Consider the following 18,230-nt stretch of genomic DNA (forward strand, 5'->3'; position numbering starts at 1 on the left):
TAGAAAGCTGTAAAGGGAACGGCCGGACAACACATACAACGGGGCAGCCACTTACTCCCACCCGGATGGCTGACCTTTCGTTCTTATTTAATTCTATTCTAGTCTATTTTATTTTTTTCAAGACAGGGTTTCTCTGTGTAGCCTTGGCTGTCCTGGACTTGCTTTGTAGACCAGGCTGGCCTTGAACTAACAGCAATCCGCCTGCCTCTGCCTCCCTGAGTGCTGGAATTAAAGGTGTGTGCCACCAAGGCTTAATTTCTTATTGTTCCCGGTTTAGAGATGAGGTGAAGACAGTCATGGGGCTCAGTGGCACTGAGCCTGTGGGTTCTAGGTCTTGTCGCCTAGGCCTGCTTCCATTTGTGCTAGGACACATTACACTGACTATGTTGAGGAGGGTTGCATTGCTTGGGCCCAAGTTTCTAACCAAGGCTCACATGGGAAGAGAATTGGCTGGAGACAAACTCCCTTGTTCTGGAAACCTTCCTTTGGTCCCAGGAAAAGGACACAGGTCCAGTGTCTTCTGACTGGCTGCTAGATTAAAGCAGAAGCAATTGATAACGCGCGTAGAAGTGAGTTTTCACTCTTACAGGGTAAACCTGATGCAGCTGAAATGCCCTTGAACTTCAAACACTCAGGAGGCAGCAGCGAGGAGAGTCACAAGTTCGAAGGCGGCTTAGGGTGCATAGTGAGACCCTGTATCAATCTGTTTTACACACACACACACACACACACACACACACACACACACACACACACACACACACACACACACACACACACACACACACACACACACACACACACACACACACACACACACACACACACACACACACACACACACACACACACACACACACGTACTCAGACTCTTATTCCGGGACTTACTCTCACTTGAATTTGTTAATCAATGAAACCTCCTAATTTTTGCTGTCTGTCTATCTATCCACTTATGTATTTATTTATGCATTTATTTATTATCCCCTGTGTGTGTGGCTGGGGCTCGGGGAACCGTGTGTGGAAGTGTGCGAATGCAAAAATAAATAAATAAATAAAATTAAAAGTCCTGGGTCTCTTTAAGAGGGCGGGGCGACTCCGGCGGGTCCCACCCCCTTGGGCGGCGCAGGCGCGCGCGGGCTCTGGGAACCCGGCTGGAGGGCCGCGGGCTCGCGGGGCCGCAGCACCTGCGGCGCGGCGCCCGGGGTGGCCGAGGTCGACGGCGGGAGGCGAGGGCGGGACGCCGGGCCCTCTTGGGGCCGAGGCGGAAGCCGCGGGACCGGGGAGCATAGGGCAGCACCATCTGGAGGGGCGGGAGCGCGCGGCCTCTGGGGGGCAGGCGCGTGCGCGGCGCGGTCGGAGCTGGGGGTCGCCGGCGGGGGGCGCAGGAGGAGCGCGGCGGGCTGAGCCCAGCGCTGCCGGAGCAGCAGCCGGCGCGGGTCGGGCGGCTCAGCTGGGGTCCGCAGCTTCTCCGTGGGCTGAAGCTCGGCGTGGAGGAGCAGGGCGGGGTGGGTCCGGCCGTGCAGGAGGAGGGCGGCGTGGGGCTGGGGGTGCAGGAGCGGGGCGGCCGCGCTCACGAGCTTAGCCTGGGGGTGGTGTGGGGGCCGCCCGACGCCGCGGACTGGAGGCGCCCGCCGCGCTGGACGGGTTCGGCCGGCGGGCCCGTGGCGCAGGAGGAGGGCCTGGGGCCCCGCAGGCAGCAGCAGGAGAAGGGGGGAGGCGGCCCCGCAGTGCAGGAGCGCGGCGAGGCCCGTGCCGGGGTGCAGGAGCACGGGGAGGGCAGCCCACGCAGGCTTCTGCGGCAGCCGGAGGAGCTGCCCGCGTTGGCAGACGGCTCCTGCCGGCACACGGAGGACCTCGAAAGTTCGGACGAGCTCAGCTGGGAGAGCTGCGGACACCTGGGCAGGGAGGCGGTTGTCCTAGGAGCATCCCCAGCGAGTGAGGACCGACTCGAGCTGCTGGGGAGGGCCAGGCCTGTGGGACCCCGTGGACCTGAAGGAGAGGGGCGCCTAGGGGTTCAGGAAGCAAATTGGCTGCACGGGGTGCAGGAGGGCCAGGTAGTGTGGGCTGTTCAGGAAACGTATCTGAACGGTAAAGTGTCCCCAGGGGGAGAAGGATTCCAAGAGGGGCACAGGACCCGCAGGCGCAGACGGCGGAGGAGGTGGTGATCTGCAAGCTGCTTTGCTGGCACCGGGGTTTCTCTAAGTGTCAAGAGTAATGCGGGGAGATGTAGGGGCTTGGGGAGCAAAAGAGCGCCCTGAACCTGAGCTTTGGAAGCCATTGACGGAGGGTAGGCACTGGCCAGCAAGATCCTGTCTGCTACCTCAAGTCTGAGAACCTCGAAGCTGTGTCTGCCTGGGGGCAGCTGAAAACTAAGGTAAGGAAGGCCGGTTTTGTCATCAGATAACGTTGATGTGTTTATTAGAAGCACAGTAGAATAGGCCCCAAACAGCCCTTGTACTCTCAGGTTGACCGACCTGGGGGGAAGCACTTCTCCTCCCCCGCCAAGACACTATTGTGTCTACCAGCTGCTGTGTAGTGGAGCAGTCATCTCTTTCAAGTCTAGACTGGATGCGAAAGCCTTTGAGTGGCTGCCTGGGATAGGTAGAGGGCAGAGAGGGTAGGATAGCCCCAGGGCTACAGTTGCAGAGAAGTCATCCCTCCCCCACCCCCCATCCGCTGGCGGAAGGTAGGTGTGTCTCTGCAACAGCTAGCTGCTGAGCAACCTGCATCAGTGGCCTCAAGCCCTGCAGAAAGGGAAGTGGGTAGTGTTGCACTATCGGTGCCTTATCTTGTAAGTCCTGTTGGTCACGTGAGCGCGGCAGCCAGTAGTGACTTTGGCACGAGCCTGGCCTGTGCCTGCCACACGGTTTTGTCACGGTCGATTATGCTGTGGGCCCAAAGCCAAGGATGGGTAGAGGAGCGGAGAGCAACTGGTGAGGTCTTCGTTTCTGAATGGAATGGGAGAGGGGGGTGTACCAGGGCTGTTAGGCTGTTACCCCCCCTCTTTGGCCCAGTCCTCGACCTCACTCTATGGAAGCTGGCAAATAGAGGTGGTTGTGATAGACATCCTATTAAGGCCTCTTCACACCCCAGCCTGGAGGGGGTGGTGGTGGGGCAGCCGAGCGCATGTTCTTGGTGCATCGCATCGTAGAGGTGGAGCCTAAGGGGACAGGGCCAGTGGCTGGATTTGGTTTCTTGTTGACACACGAACCCACCTGCTCCTTCCTGGTCCAGGTGGGCTAGTTGACAGCGCACAGCTCTGTCTTTTTTTCTCCCCAGCCCTGTTAAGAGTTCCTGAACCTCCAGTCCCACCAGTGGGATGGATTCAGAGCCTTCACTGGGAATACCTGCACACACACCCCCCCCCCCCCCCCGTGTGCCTATGAATGAGTCAGATGTCTTCCATGCTCGCGTTCTGAACCGGCCTGGGTGGAGATAGGGTTCTCCTGTGGGGGCAGAAGCAGGGGTGGTGGTGCTAGGACTGCTCGAGGAGCCGGTTTGCCAGCTCCGGCAAACCCAACCTGTCTGTCAGCTTCACCCTGTGCCTGTCACATTATCTCAAACATCCAGACACCGGAAGTTTAGCCGCTGTGTCTCTGGTGCCAAGCTCTCCTGGAATGACCAGAGGAGTTCTGACTCACTGGCTTCCGTGGAGAGAACTCTGCTCTCAGCGCGTGTATAAGGAATACATCTTCACACTTATTTTAGCTTGACTTTTCCTGAACTTTCCGCTAAACAGAAGGTCTGTTCTTTGACACTCCCTTGAGCCTGCAGTACCTAGTGTTTTGTGTAAATGGAAATCAAATCGTGACCTTTTAGAGTCTGGCTTCTTTGGATCAGCGTCCTTGCTTAAAAACTCAACCGTGTCGTTGCATGTATCATTGTTTCATCCCCTGTCTTTTGTATGTCCTTGTCTTTATATGTATTTCCCTGGTCATGGATAGGCTTCGGATTTGTATTACAAATGCAGCCTCCTTGAATGCTTGTGGATTATTGCTTTTATTTCCTCCAAGTAAATTCTCAGGGCTGGAATGGCTGGATTATATTGTGGGTGAACTTTTTAAAACATGTTTTTTATATATTTTTGTTTTATGTGCATTGGTGCTTTGCCTGCGTGTATGTCTGTGTGAGAGTATCAGATCATGGAGTTACAGATAAGTCTGAGCTGTCATGTGGGTGCTGGGATTTGAACCTGGGTCCTCTGGAAGAGCAGTCAGTGCTCTTAACCACCAAGCCATCTCTCCAGCCCTGTAGGTGAACTTTTTATTTATTTATTTATTTATTGGTTTTTCAAGACAGGGTTTCTCTGTCTAGCCTTGGCTATCCTGGACTCACTTTGTAGACCAGGCTGGCCTTGAACTCACAGCGATCCGCCTGCCTCTGCCTCCTGAGTGCTCGGATTAAAGGCGTGCGCCACCACCGCCCAGCTTGTGTAGGTGAACTTTTAGACTTAGCACGTAACCCCATTAATAGCTACCATACTTACACTTTCATAAACCAGTTAAAATTAAATTTAACTTAAAAAATTTTTTTTAAACAAATGAGAAAATAATTCTGAAGATAAATAGTTCACTTGGGTGGCATGTGCCTGTCAGCCCAACTACTTGGGATGTTGGGGCAGGAGGCTCACTTGAGCCCAGGAGTTAAAAGATAGCCTGAGCAACGTAGCAGGCCCCCCCCGCCCCCCCCCCCCCATCTTAGCAAACAAATGCTGCCCCGCCTTCTAAAGACCCAGATCCCCAAACATACCAGACAGGCTGTTTTTTAACTGTTGAACAGTTTTGTAAGCCTATCACACATTGTTTGGTGGTATCTATAACTTTAGACATTCTAAGAGGTCCATAGTGTATCTGCTTATGGCTTTAATTAGCATTCCCCTAGTCACGTCGTCTCATCATGTGCTCATTTGCCATCTGTACATTTTTGGTGGGGTAACTATCATTTTGTTTACCCACTGCGCACCTTTTCATACTGTTATAAAGATTTAAAAAAATATATATATATCCAGAATATAAATCTTTTCTCAGATGCATGATTTGCAGATATTTTCTTGTAGTTTGTGGCTTGCATTGTTTGTTTGTTTTGTTTTTTCAGACAAGGTTTCTCTGCAGCTCTGACTGTCCTGAAATCACTTTTGTAGGCTCACAGGGATATGCCTGCCTCTGCCTCCTGAGCGCTGGGATTAATCAGCATGGTTGGTTGGTGGACTTCCCAGGTGGTTTATGTCAGTCAATGATTATTGGCTTTCCTGTTTTGAATTGTTAACATGAATTATATAACATTATATAATTCTGCTACTTGTAAGTAATTTGTTAAGGTTTTTTGGTTTTGGTTTGAGGTTTGAGGTTGGGCATCTATAACCCAGATTGGTCTTGAACTTACTATGTAGCCTAGGCTGGTCCTGAAATCCGAATAGCTCTCCTGCCTCACCCTCACCTTCCCTCATGCTGGGCTTACAGGTGTGTACGACCACCCTGGGTTGTTAAGCTCTTTTGTGGAGTCAGGCACAGTGTTGGCCTTCTGGTAAGCCCAGCACTCAGGAGATAAGAGGCAAGAGGACCAGGCCAGCCTGGGCTGTGAATGGAGAAACATCCTGTGTCCAAAAAGAACTTGAGTGTCTGTTTATAAATAATGTTGGGTGGTTTTCGTTTTTGGATTTTGTTTTCTCTTGTAGCCTTGGCTGTCCTGGACTCAGTATGTAGACCAGGCTGGCACCCAACTCACAGATCCGCCTGCCTCTGCCTCCCAAGTGCTGAGATTAAAGTCGTGGCCCACCACGCCCGGCACCAAATAACATTTTTTGTATGACTGTAGCATTCATGGTATACATCTTTTACTTACTATAGTTTACCTTAAAGTGATATTAGTGCAAGGCCCTTAAATGGTTTGCTTTCGTGTCTTTCCTCATAGCAAGCATTTATGTTAAAAACTCCATAATTACATTGATAGTGGTTTATTTAAACAATCACTTTACCTTTTAAACTGTTTTCAATAATAATAAAAACCACTCTACGTAATTACTTGTGCTGGTGAGAGCAAGTGCTTTCCTGGCTGGTGAGAGCTCAGCCCTGTTCCAGTTCCCTTCATATTCTTTGCTTGTTTGTTTCCCCTGGTCTCAGTCAGCTCCTTCATATACGTGAGAGCAGTGCTCAGTGGGTCCTTGAGGGGACCTTTGACAGAGATCTCTGGAGCTGTCTCCTTTTGGGCACTCTGAATTGTAAGCACCTGTATCTTCTCTGGGGTCTTAGCTTCATCTTCTTAACTTAGAACTCTAACTCTCTCTCTCTCTCTCTCTCTCTCTCTCTCTCTCTCTCTCTCCCTCTCTCTCCCTCTCCCTCTCTCTCCCTTCCCTCCCTCCCTCTCAATTATTTTCCTTCTTTTTAGACTTTGTTATTTTTATGTACACAGCATGAGTGCTTTGGCTGTATGTATGTATATGTACCACATGTATGCCTGGTGTCCAACAGAGCTCAGAAGGAAGTGTCTGGTCCCCTGGAACTGGAATTACATGTGGGTGCTGGGAACCTGACCCAAGTCCTCTCTAAGAGCAGCCAGTGCTCTTAACTGCTGAGTCATCTTTCTAGCCCCACCATTTTATTTCTTATTTATTTTTGAGACAGGGCCTTACTATGTATTCCCAGTTGGCTGGATATTCACTCTGTAGACCAGGCTGACCTTGAACTCACAGAGATCCACCTGACTGCCTCCCAAGTGCTGGAGTCAAAGGTGTGCTTGCCTGATTTTTATTTACTTATTTTTAAAACTCATTTGACATAGCCAGTTATACAAGGAAAATGTATGCAACTGCATGAAAATACTACTTCTTCTTCTTCTTCTTCTTCTTCTTCTTCTTCTTCTTCTTCTTCTTCTTATTATTATTATTATTATTGAGTTTTGTTTTTGTTTTTGTTTTGAGACAGAGTTCCTCTATGTAGCCTTGCCTATCCGGGACTTGCTTTGTAGACCAGGCTGGCCTTGAAATCACAGAGATCTGCCTGCCTCGGCCTCCCTGAGTGCTGGCATTATAGGCGTGCGCCACTGTGCCTGGCTCCCTCTCATATTATTAAACACACAGCAGTGGCTAAAAAAATAGAGAAGTGTAGAGCAGGCTTCAGGACTTAATGCAAAAACACCCTATATAAAAAGGTTTCAGGTTTCTAATCAAACTGCATCAGTATTAAACAAGTTTTATTTTTCTTTTCTTATTTATTTATTTATTGGTTTTTCGAGACAGAGTTTCTCTGTATAGCCTTGGCTATCCTGGACTTGATTTGTAGAGCTGGCTGGCCTTGAACTCACATCGATCCACCTGCCTCTGCCTCCTGAGTGCTGGGATTAAAGGTGTGCACCACCACTGCCCGGCTTATTTATTTATTAAAAAAATTTCTTTTAAATTGTATATGAGTGCTTTATCTGCAGAAGAGGATATCAGATCTCATTATAGACGGTTGTGAGCCACCATGTGGTTGCTGGGAATTGAACTCAGGACCTCTGGCAGAGCAGGCGGCACATTAACCACTGAGCCATCTCTCCAGCCCCTATTTTAAAATTTTTATTGTTGATGTTTGAGACAGGGTTTCTCTGTGTAGCCTTGGCTGTCCTGGAACTTACTCTTTATACCAGACTGGCCTCGAACTCACAGAGATCTGCCTGCCACTGCTGCCCAGCTCTTTCCTTTCTTTCTTGACAGGGTCTTCCTGTGCTGCAGTGGGATCAGGAGCTGTAGCTCACTGTGGGGCTGGGGAAGGCATGGTGGCAGGCAGCTCCTGCAGTGGTCACGGGAACATATGGTGTGGCTCACTCCTCGTTCCAGACCAGGGAGTAGAGGACACCTGGACTGGAGCCTGGGCTGTAAGTCCCCTGTTTCCTCTAGCTTAGCTCCATCTCCTAAAGGTCCCACACCTGGTACCAAAACAGCATCATTAGCTGGGGACCGTGTGCTGGAACACTTGAGCCCGTGGGGGGCATTTCCTGCTCGTACTTCTCCTCTTTATGGTTTTGGTAGCTCACATCCTCTCTTGTGTCCTGAGGAGGAATGTGTATGAGCCCTGGAAGTTGGTGGTTACATGAATGTAGAGAGAGTTCTAGGTCAGAAACTGCGTCCCTTCCAAGCCTCGAGGGTGTGAGCCACTGCGCTTTAGCTTCCACGGTTTGCACTTAATGTTAGTCACTTTATCGTTGTGACAGATACCTAAGGAAATCAGTTTAAGAGAGGAAACGCTTTGAGAGATGGTTTCAGTTTGTGGCTTTTTGGCCTGTGGTGAGGCGGTCTGTCATGGCGGAGCAATGCTTCGAACTTCGTGGAGGCAGGAGGATAGACAGGAAGAGGCCAGTGTTGAAAGCACATCCTTAGTGACCCATTTCCTCTAGCTAATGCCTCAGATTATGACTCTATCAAAGGATTAATTTATTGACTAGGTCAGGCGCCTCATGATCTCGTCACCTTTCCATAGCGCCATAAGCCGGTGACCAAGGCGTGAACACATGGGCCTTTCTGGAAACAACTTCCTGTCCAAACCGGAAAAGCTTTATGTTTAAAGTCATCCTCGTCCTTGTGCGTTTGTGAGGCAGAAAGAGCTGTTGATCATTAGATAATCCATGGCTCCTTAAAGATGTCTTCTTAGCCCAGCTGTGGTGCCACATGCCTTTATTTTTAATTTGTAATTTTTTAAAAGATTTTTTTATTTACTATTATATATTTAGTGTTCTGCCTGCACACACACCTGCACACCAGAAGAGGGCATCAAATCACATTATAGATGGCTGTGAGCCACCGTGTGGTTGCTAGGAATTGAACTCAGGACCTTTGGAAGAGCAGCCAGTAAGTGCTCTTAACCTCTGAGCCATCTCTCCAGCCCCTGCTTTTTTATCTGTGATATTAAAATACCACACTCGTAGGCGCCGTGACCTATGTGTGGAGTTCATTGAATAACTTGTGGAAGTTGGAGCTCTTCCTGCTCTATGTGTCCTGGGATTAAACTGAGGGTCAAATTTAGGTGGCTAGGCTTGGAGGCAGGCATACGCCTTAGGGGCTGAGCAGTCTCCACAGCGCAGTTGTTTTTGTTACTTTGTTTGGATACTTTTCTCAGTTGCTTCTTTGTATGTGTTTCCTTCTCTTCCAAGCTAGAGGTTTTCTTTTGGTCTTTGGTAAATTTTTGTTCTCTGCTTCTTCAATCAAGGAAGAAGCTTGTGGAGGCTGTGGTGCCCAGTGGCTCTTTGAAGATAGTGACTTGTGTGGTGACTTGGACAGGCCATTTCTTAGAAGCCTCTAGTTTGGATGTCTTTACATCTTTGTTGGCCTGGTCGGAGTGCAGAGAACATCTTTTGCCAGCGCGGAGGTCCCAGGCTTCTGGAGGTGGAGAAGGGAGCTGTGATCCTGGCGGTTACTGTGTGCTCTCCTTGTCAGTGTACTGTACAGAGACCCAGCCGGGTGTGGTGGCGCACGCCTTTAATCCCAGCACTCGGGAGGCAGAGGCAGGTGGATCACTGAGTTCGAGGCCAGCCTGATCTACAAAGTGAGTCCAGGACAGCCAGGGCTACACAGAGAAATCCTGTCTCAAAAAACCAAAAACAAAAACCAAAAAACCCCAGAGACCCAGTGTGGTTCTCTGTGGAGATGGAACGGCCTCTGCAGGGCAGTGGAGGACCAGGAGCTAGGGGCTGTGCTGGGAAGGCAGACAAGAGGTCTTGTTTGTTTCTGCCCAGCGTAGCTAGTTACACTTGACCAGTTTTGGCTTTCCGTTCCAACACCTCACCTCCTGGTACCCACTCCTGATGACTCTTCCCTTTATGTTTTGGGCCAGGCGCCCCTTACTCTCTCAGAATCTCACTTGTTTGTGAGCCAACAGACAGGATGCAGTGGGATTTGAAGTACCCTGACACTTCTCCTCCTCCATGTTCCAGTTTCTAGGGCTCTTTGGTCTGAAGGGCGTGCGCAGTGCATATTGCACAGTAAATGTTGAACAGCGCACACGGTGAATGTTGTACAGCGCACACGGTGAATGTTGTACAGCGCACAGGGTGAATGTTGTACGGCGCACAGGGTGAATGTTGTACAGCGCACAGGGTGAATGTTGTACAGCGCACACGGTGACTGTTGTACAGCGCACACGGTGACTGTTGTACAGCGCACACGGTGACTGTTGTACAGCGCACAGGGTGAATGTTGTGCAGCGCACACGGTGAATGTTGTACAGCGCACACGGTGAATGTTGAACAGCGCGCACGGTGAATGTTGTACAGCGCACAGGGTGACTGTTGAACAGCGCACACGGTGACTGTTGTACAGCGCACACGGTGACTGTTGTACAGCGCACACGGTGAATGTTGTACAGCGCACACGGTGAATGTTGTGCAGCGCACACGGTGAATGTTGTGCAGCGCACACGGTGAATGTTGTGCAGCGCACACGGTGAATGTTGAACAGCGCGCACGGTGAATGTTGAACAGCGCGCACGGTGAATGTTGTACAGCGCACAGGGTGAATGTTGTACAGCGCACACGGTGAATGTTGTACAGCGCACAGGGTGAATGTTGTACGGCGCGCACGGTGAATGTTGTACAGCGCGCACGGTGAATGTTGTACGGCGCACAGGGTGAATGTTGTACAGCGCACACGGTGAATGTTGTACAGCGCGCACGGTGAATGTTGTACAGCGCGCACGGTGAATGTTGTACGGCGCACACGGTGACTGTTGTACAGCGCGCACGGTGAATGTTGTACAGCGCGCACGGTGAATGTTGTACAGCGCGCACGGTGAATGTTGTACAGCGCACACGGTGAATGTTGTACGGCGCACACGGTGAATGTTGTACAGCGCACAGGGTGAATGTTGTACAGCGCACACGGTGACTGTTGTACAGCGCGCACGGTGAATGTTGTACAGCGCGCACGGTGAATGTTGTACAGCGCGCACGGTGAATGTTGTACGGCGCACACGGTGACTGTTGTACAGCGCACACGGTGAATGTTGTACAGCGCACAGGGTGAATGTTGTACGGCGCACACGGTGAATGTTGTACGGCGCACACGGTGAATGTTGTACGGCGCACAGGGTGAATGTTGTACGGCGCACACGGTGAATGTTGTACGGCGCACACGGTGAATGTTGTACAGCGCACACGGTGAATGTTGTACGGCGCACACGGTGAATGTTGTACAGCGCACAGGGTGACTGTTGTACAGCGCGCACGGTGAATGTTGTACAGCGCGCACGGTGAATGTTGTACGGCGCACACGGTGAATGTTGTACGGCGCACAGGGTGAATGTTGTACAGCGCACAGGGTGAATGTTGTACGGCGCACACGGTGAATGTTGTACAGCGCACAGGGTGAATGTTGTACAGCGCACACGGTGAATGTTGTACGGCGCACACGGTGAATGTTGTACAGCGCACACGGTGAATGTTGTACAGCGCACAGGGTGAATGTTGTACAGCGCACAGGGTGAATGTTGTACGGCGCACACGGTGAATGTTGTACAGCGCACAGGGTGAATGTTGTACGGCGCACAGGGTGAATGTTGTACGGCGCACACGGTGAATGTTGTACAGCGCACAGGGTGAATGTTGTACGGCGCACAGGGTGAATGTTGTACAGCGCACACGGTGAATGTTGTACAGCGCACAGGGTGAATGTTGTACGGCGCACACGGTGAATGTTGTACGGCGCACAGGGTGAATGTTGTACAGCGCACACGGTGAATGTTGTACGGCGCACACGGTGAATGTTGTACAGCGCACACGGTGAATGTTGTACAGCGCACAGGGTGAATGTTGTACAGCGCACAGGGTGACTGTTGTACAGCGCACAGGGTGAATGTTGTACAGCGCACACGGTGAATGTTGTACGGCGCACACGGTGAATGTTGTACAGCGCACACGGTGAATGTTGTACAGCGCACAGGGTGAATGTTGTACAGCGCACACGGTGAATGTTGTACGGCGCACAGGGTGAATGTTGTACAGCGCACAGGGTGACTGTTGTACAGCGCACACGGTGAATGTTGTACGGCGCACACGGTGAATGTTGTACAGCGCACACGGTGAATGTTGTACAGCGCACAGGGTGAATGTTGTACAGCGCACACGGTGAATGTTGTACGGCGCGCACGGTGAATGTTGTACAGCGCACACGGTGAATGTTGTACGGCGCACACGGTGAATGTTGTACGGCGCACACGGTGAATGTTGTACAGCGCACACGGTGAATGTTGTACGGCGCACACGGTGAATGTTGTACAGCGCACACGGTGAATGTTGTACGGTGCACACGGTGAATGTTGTACAGCGCACACGGTGAATGTTGTACGGTGCACACGGTGAATGTTGTACAGCGCACACGGTGACTGTTGTACAGCGCACACGGTGAATGTTGTACAGCGCGCACGGTGAATGTTGTACGGCGCACAGGGTGAATGTTGTACGGCGCACACGGTGAATGTTGTACGGCGCACAGGGTGAATGTTGTACGGCGCACACGGTGACTGTTGTACGGCGCACACGGTGAATGTTGTACAGCGCACACGGTGAATGTTGTACAGCGCGCACGGTGAATGTTGTACAGCGCGCACGGTGAATGTTGTACAGCGCGCACGGTGAATGTTGTACGGCGCGCACGGTGACTGTTGTACAGCGCACACGGTGACTGTTGTACAGCGCGCACGGTGAATGTTGTACAGCGCGCACGGTGAATGTTGTACAGCGCGCACGGTGAATGTTGTACAGCGCACACGGTGAATGTTGTACGGCGCACACGGTGAATGTTGTACAGCGCACAGGGTGAATGTTGAACAGCGCACACGGTGACTGTTGTACAGCGCGCACGGTGAATGTTGTACAGCGCGCACGGTGAATGTTGTACAGCGCGCACGGTGAATGTTGTACGGCGCACACGGTGACTGTTGTACAGCGCACACGGTGAATGTTGTACAGCGCACACGGTGAATGTTGTACGGCGCACACGGTGAATGTTGTACGGCGCACACGGTGAATGTTGTACGGCGCACAGGGTGAATGTTGTACGGCGCACACGGTGAATGTTGTACGGCGCACACGGTGAATGTTGTACGGCGCACACGGTGACTGTTGTACAGCGCACACGGTGAATGTTGTACAGCGCACACGGTGAATGTTGTACGGCGCACACGGTGAATGTTGTACGGCGCGCAGGGTGAATGTTGTACAGCGCGCACGGTGAATGTTGTACAGCGCGCACGGTGAATGTTGTACGGCGCACACGGTGACTGTTGTACGGCGCACAGGGTGAATGTTGTACAGCGCACACGGTGAATGTTGTACGGCGCACACGGTGAATGTTGTACGGCGCACACGGTGAATGTTGTACGGCGCACAGGGTGAATGTTGTACGGCGCACACGGTGAATGTTGTACGGCGCACACGGTGAATGTTGTACGGCGCACACGGTGAATGTTGTACAGCGCACAGGGTGACTGTTGTACAGCGCGCACGGTGAATGTTGTACAGCGCGCACGGTGAATGTTGTACGGCGCACACGGTGAATGTTGTACAGCGCACACGGTGAATGTTGTACAGCGCACAGGGTGAATGTTGTACGGCGCACACGGTGAATGTTGTACGGCGCACAGGGTGAATGTTGTACAGCGCACACGGTGAATGTTGTACGGCGCACACGGTGAATGTTGTACAGCGCACACGGTGAATGTTGTACAGCGCACAGGGTGAATGTTGTACAGCGCACAGGGTGACTGTTGTACAGCGCACAGGGTGAATGTTGTACGGCGCACACGGTGAATGTTGTACGGCGCACACGGTGAATGTTGTACAGCGCACACGGTGAATGTTGTACGGCGCACAGGGTGAATGTTGTACAGCGCACAGGGTGACTGTTGTACAGCGCACAGGGTGAATGTTGTACGGCGCACACGGTGAATGTTGTACAGCGCACACGGTGAATGTTGTACAGCGCACAGGGTGAATGTTGTACAGCGCACACGGTGAATGTTGTACGGCGCGCACGGTGAATGTTGTACAGCGCACACGGTGAATGTTGTACGGCGCACACGGTGACTGTTGTACAGCGCACACGGTGAATGTTGTACAGCGCGCACGGTGAATGTTGTACGGCGCACAGGGTGAATGTTGTACGGCGCACACGGTGAATGTTGTACGGCGCACAGGGTGAATGTTGTACGGCGCACACGGTGACTGTTGTACAGCGCACACGGTGAATGTTGTACAGCGCGCACGGTGAATGTTGTACAGCGCGCACGGTGAATGTTGTACAGCGCGCACGGTGAATGTTGTACGGCGCACACGGTGACTGTTGTACAGCGCACACGGTGACTGTTGTACAGCGCGCACGGTGAATGTTGTACAGCGCGCACGGTGAATGTTGTACAGCGCGCACGGTGAATGTTGTACAGCGCACACGGTGAATGTTGTACGGCGCACACGGTGAATGTTGTACAGCGCACAGGGTGAATGTTGAACAGCGCACACGGTGACTGTTGTACAGCGCGCACGGTGAATGTTGTACAGCGCGCACGGTGAATGTTGTACAGCGCGCACGGTGAATGTTGTACGGCGCACACGGTGACTGTTGTACGGCGCACACGGTGAATGTTGTACAGCGCACACGGTGAATGTTGTACGGCGCACACGGTGAATGTTGTACGGCGCACAGGGTGAATGTTGTACGGCGCACACGGTGAATGTTGTACGGCGCACACGGTGAATGTTGTACGGCGCACACGGTGAATGTTGTACAGCGCACACGGTGAATGTTGTACAGCGCACAGGGTGACTGTTGTACAGCGCGCACGGTGAATGTTGTACAGCGCGCACGGTGAATGTTGTACGGCGCACAGGGTGACTGTTGTACAGCGCACAGGGTGAATGTTGTACGGCGCACACGGTGAATGTTGTACGGCGCACACGGTGAATGTTGTACAGCGCACACGGTGAATGTTGTACGGCGCACAGGGTGAATGTTGTACAGCGCACAGGGTGACTGTTGTACAGCGCACAGGGTGAATGTTGTACGGCGCACACGGTGAATGTTGTACAGCGCACACGGTGAATGTTGTACAGCGCACAGGGTGAATGTTGTACAGCGCACACGGTGAATGTTGTACGGCGCGCACGGTGAATGTTGTACAGCGCACACGGTGAATGTTGTACGGCGCACACGGTGAATGTTGTACAGCGCACACGGTGAATGTTGTACAGCGCACACGGTGAATGTTGTACAGCGCACACGGTGAATGTTGTACAGCGCACACGGTGAATGTTGTACGGTGCACACGGTGAATGTTGTACAGCGCGCACGGTGAATGTTGTACGGTGCACACGGTGAATGTTGTACAGCGCACACGGTGACTGTTGTACAGCGCACACGGTGAATGTTGTACGGTGCACACGGTGAATGTTGTACAGCGCACACGGTGAATGTTGTACGGTGCACACGGTGAATGTTGTACAGCGCGCACGGTGAATGTTGTACAGCGCGCACGGTGAATGTTGTACGGCGCACACGGTGACTGTTGTACGGCGCACACGGTGAATGTTGTACAGCGCACACGGTGAATGTTGTACGGCGCACACGGTGAATGTTGTACGGCGCACACGGTGAATGTTGTACGGCGCACAGGGTGAATGTTGTACGGCGCACACGGTGAATGTTGTACGGCGCACACGGTGAATGTTGTACGGCGCACACGGTGAATGTTGTACAGCGCACACGGTGAATGTTGTACAGCGCACAGGGTGACTGTTGTACAGCGCGCACGGTGAATGTTGTACAGCGCGCACGGTGAATGTTGTACGGCGCACAGGGTGACTGTTGTACAGCGCACAGGGTGAATGTTGTACGGCGCACACGGTGAATGTTGTACGGCGCACACGGTGAATGTTGTACAGCGCACACGGTGAATGTTGTACGGCGCACACGGTGAATGTTGTACAGCGCACACGGTGAATGTTGTACAGCGCACAGGGTGAATGTTGTACAGCGCACAGGGTGAATGTTGTACAGCGCACAGGGTGAATGTTGTACGGCGCACACGGTGAATGTTGTACGGCGCACACGGTGAATGTTGTACAGCGCACACGGTGAATGTTGTACAGCGCACAGGGTGAATGTTGTACAGCGCACACGGTGAATGTTGTACGGCGCACAGGGTGAATGTTGTACAGCGCACAGGGTGACTGTTGTACAGCGCACACGGTGAATGTTGTACGGCGCACACGGTGAATGTTGTACAGCGCACACGGTGAATGTTGTACAGCGCACAGGGTGAATGTTGTACAGCGCACACGGTGAATGTTGTACGGCGCGCACGGTGAATGTTGTACAGCGCACACGGTGAATGTTGTACGGCGCACACGGTGAATGTTGTACAGCGCACACGGTGAATGTTGTACAGCGCACACGGTGAATGTTGTACGGCGCACACGGTGAATGTTGTACAGCGCACACGGTGAATGTTGTACGGTGCACACGGTGAATGTTGTACAGCGCACACGGTGAATGTTGTACGGTGCACACGGTGAATGTTGTACAGCGCACACGGTGACTGTTGTACAGCGCACACGGTGAATGTTGTACAGCGCGCACGGTGAATGTTGTACGGCGCACAGGGTGAATGTTGTACGGCGCACACGGTGAATGTTGTACGGCGCACAGGGTGAATGTTGTACGGCGCACACGGTGACTGTTGTACGGCGCACACGGTGAATGTTGTACAGCGCACACGGTGAATGTTGTACAGCGCGCACGGTGAATGTTGTACAGCGCGCACGGTGAATGTTGTACAGCGCGCACGGTGAATGTTGTACGGCGCGCACGGTGACTGTTGTACAGCGCACACGGTGACTGTTGTACAGCGCGCACGGTGAATGTTGTACAGCGCGCACGGTGAATGTTGTACAGCGCGCACGGTGAATGTTGTACAGCGCACACGGTGAATGTTGTACGGCGCACACGGTGAATGTTGTACAGCGCACACGGTGAATGTTGTACGGCGCACACGGTGAATGTTGTACGGCGCACACGGTGAATGTTGTACGGCGCACACGGTGAATGTTGTACGGCGCACACGGTGAATGTTGTACGGCGCACACGGTGAATGTTGTACGGCGCACACGGTGACTGTTGTACAGCGCACACGGTGAATGTTGTACAGCGCACACGGTGAATGTTGTACGGCGCACACGGTGAATGTTGTACGGCGCACAGGGTGAATGTTGTACAGCGCGCACGGTGAATGTTGTACAGCGCGCACGGTGAATGTTGTACGGCGCACACGGTGACTGTTGTACGGCGCACAGGGTGAATGTTGTACAGCGCACACGGTGAATGTTGTACGGCGCACACGGTGAATGTTGTACGGCGCACACGGTGAATGTTGTACGGCGCACAGGGTGAATGTTGTACGGCGCACACGGTGAATGTTGTACGGCGCACACGGTGAATGTTGTACGGCGCACACGGTGAATGTTGTACAGCGCACAGGGTGACTGTTGTACAGCGCGCACGGTGAATGTTGTACAGCGCGCACGGTGAATGTTGTACGGCGCACACGGTGAATGTTGTACAGCGCACACGGTGAATGTTGTACAGCGCACAGGGTGAATGTTGTACGGCGCACACGGTGAATGTTGTACGGCGCACAGGGTGAATGTTGTACAGCGCACACGGTGAATGTTGTACGGCGCACACGGTGAATGTTGTACAGCGCACACGGTGAATGTTGTACAGCGCACAGGGTGAATGTTGTACAGCGCACAGGGTGACTGTTGTACAGCGCACAGGGTGAATGTTGTACGGCGCACACGGTGAATGTTGTACGGCGCACACGGTGAATGTTGTACAGCGCACACGGTGAATGTTGTACGGCGCACAGGGTGAATGTTGTACAGCGCACAGGGTGACTGTTGTACAGCGCACAGGGTGAATGTTGTACGGCGCACACGGTGAATGTTGTACAGCGCACACGGTGAATGTTGTACAGCGCACAGGGTGAATGTTGTACAGCGCACACGGTGAATGTTGTACGGCGCGCACGGTGAATGTTGTACAGCGCACACGGTGAATGTTGTACGGCGCACACGGTGACTGTTGTACAGCGCACACGGTGAATGTTGTACAGCGCGCACGGTGAATGTTGTACGGCGCACAGGGTGAATGTTGTACGGCGCACACGGTGAATGTTGTACGGCGCACAGGGTGAATGTTGTACGGCGCACAC

The 18,230-nt window shown here is 52.5% G+C and overlaps 1 protein-coding gene across 10 annotated transcripts in view; it reads left to right on the forward strand.

Moving 5' to 3' along the window:
* The first annotated feature begins 1,619 nt into the window (after nt 1-1,619).
* The window catches only part of Tnk2 (tyrosine kinase non receptor 2), a 49,789-nt gene continuing 33,178 nt past the window's right edge, over nt 1,620-18,230 (forward strand). For 4 of the 10 annotated variants that reach the window (XM_051149777.1, XM_051149789.1, XM_051149786.1 and 1 more), the window contains exons 1-2: nt 1,621-2,374; nt 7,691-7,851. In XM_051149777.1, the coding sequence (XP_051005734.1) occupies nt 7,750-7,851 (102 nt within the window). In that variant the 5' untranslated portion in view covers nt 1,621-2,374; nt 7,691-7,749. Of the gene's footprint in view, nt 2,375-7,690; nt 7,852-18,230 lie in introns of those variants that run through there. The other 6 variants (XM_051149774.1, XM_051149778.1, XM_051149781.1 and 3 more) reach the window with 5 other exon arrangements.

The sequence above is a fragment of the Acomys russatus genome, chromosome 8, assembly GCF_903995435.1.
Source record: "Acomys russatus chromosome 8, mAcoRus1.1, whole genome shotgun sequence".
NCBI classification, from domain to species: Eukaryota; Metazoa; Chordata; class Mammalia; order Rodentia; family Muridae; genus Acomys; species Acomys russatus.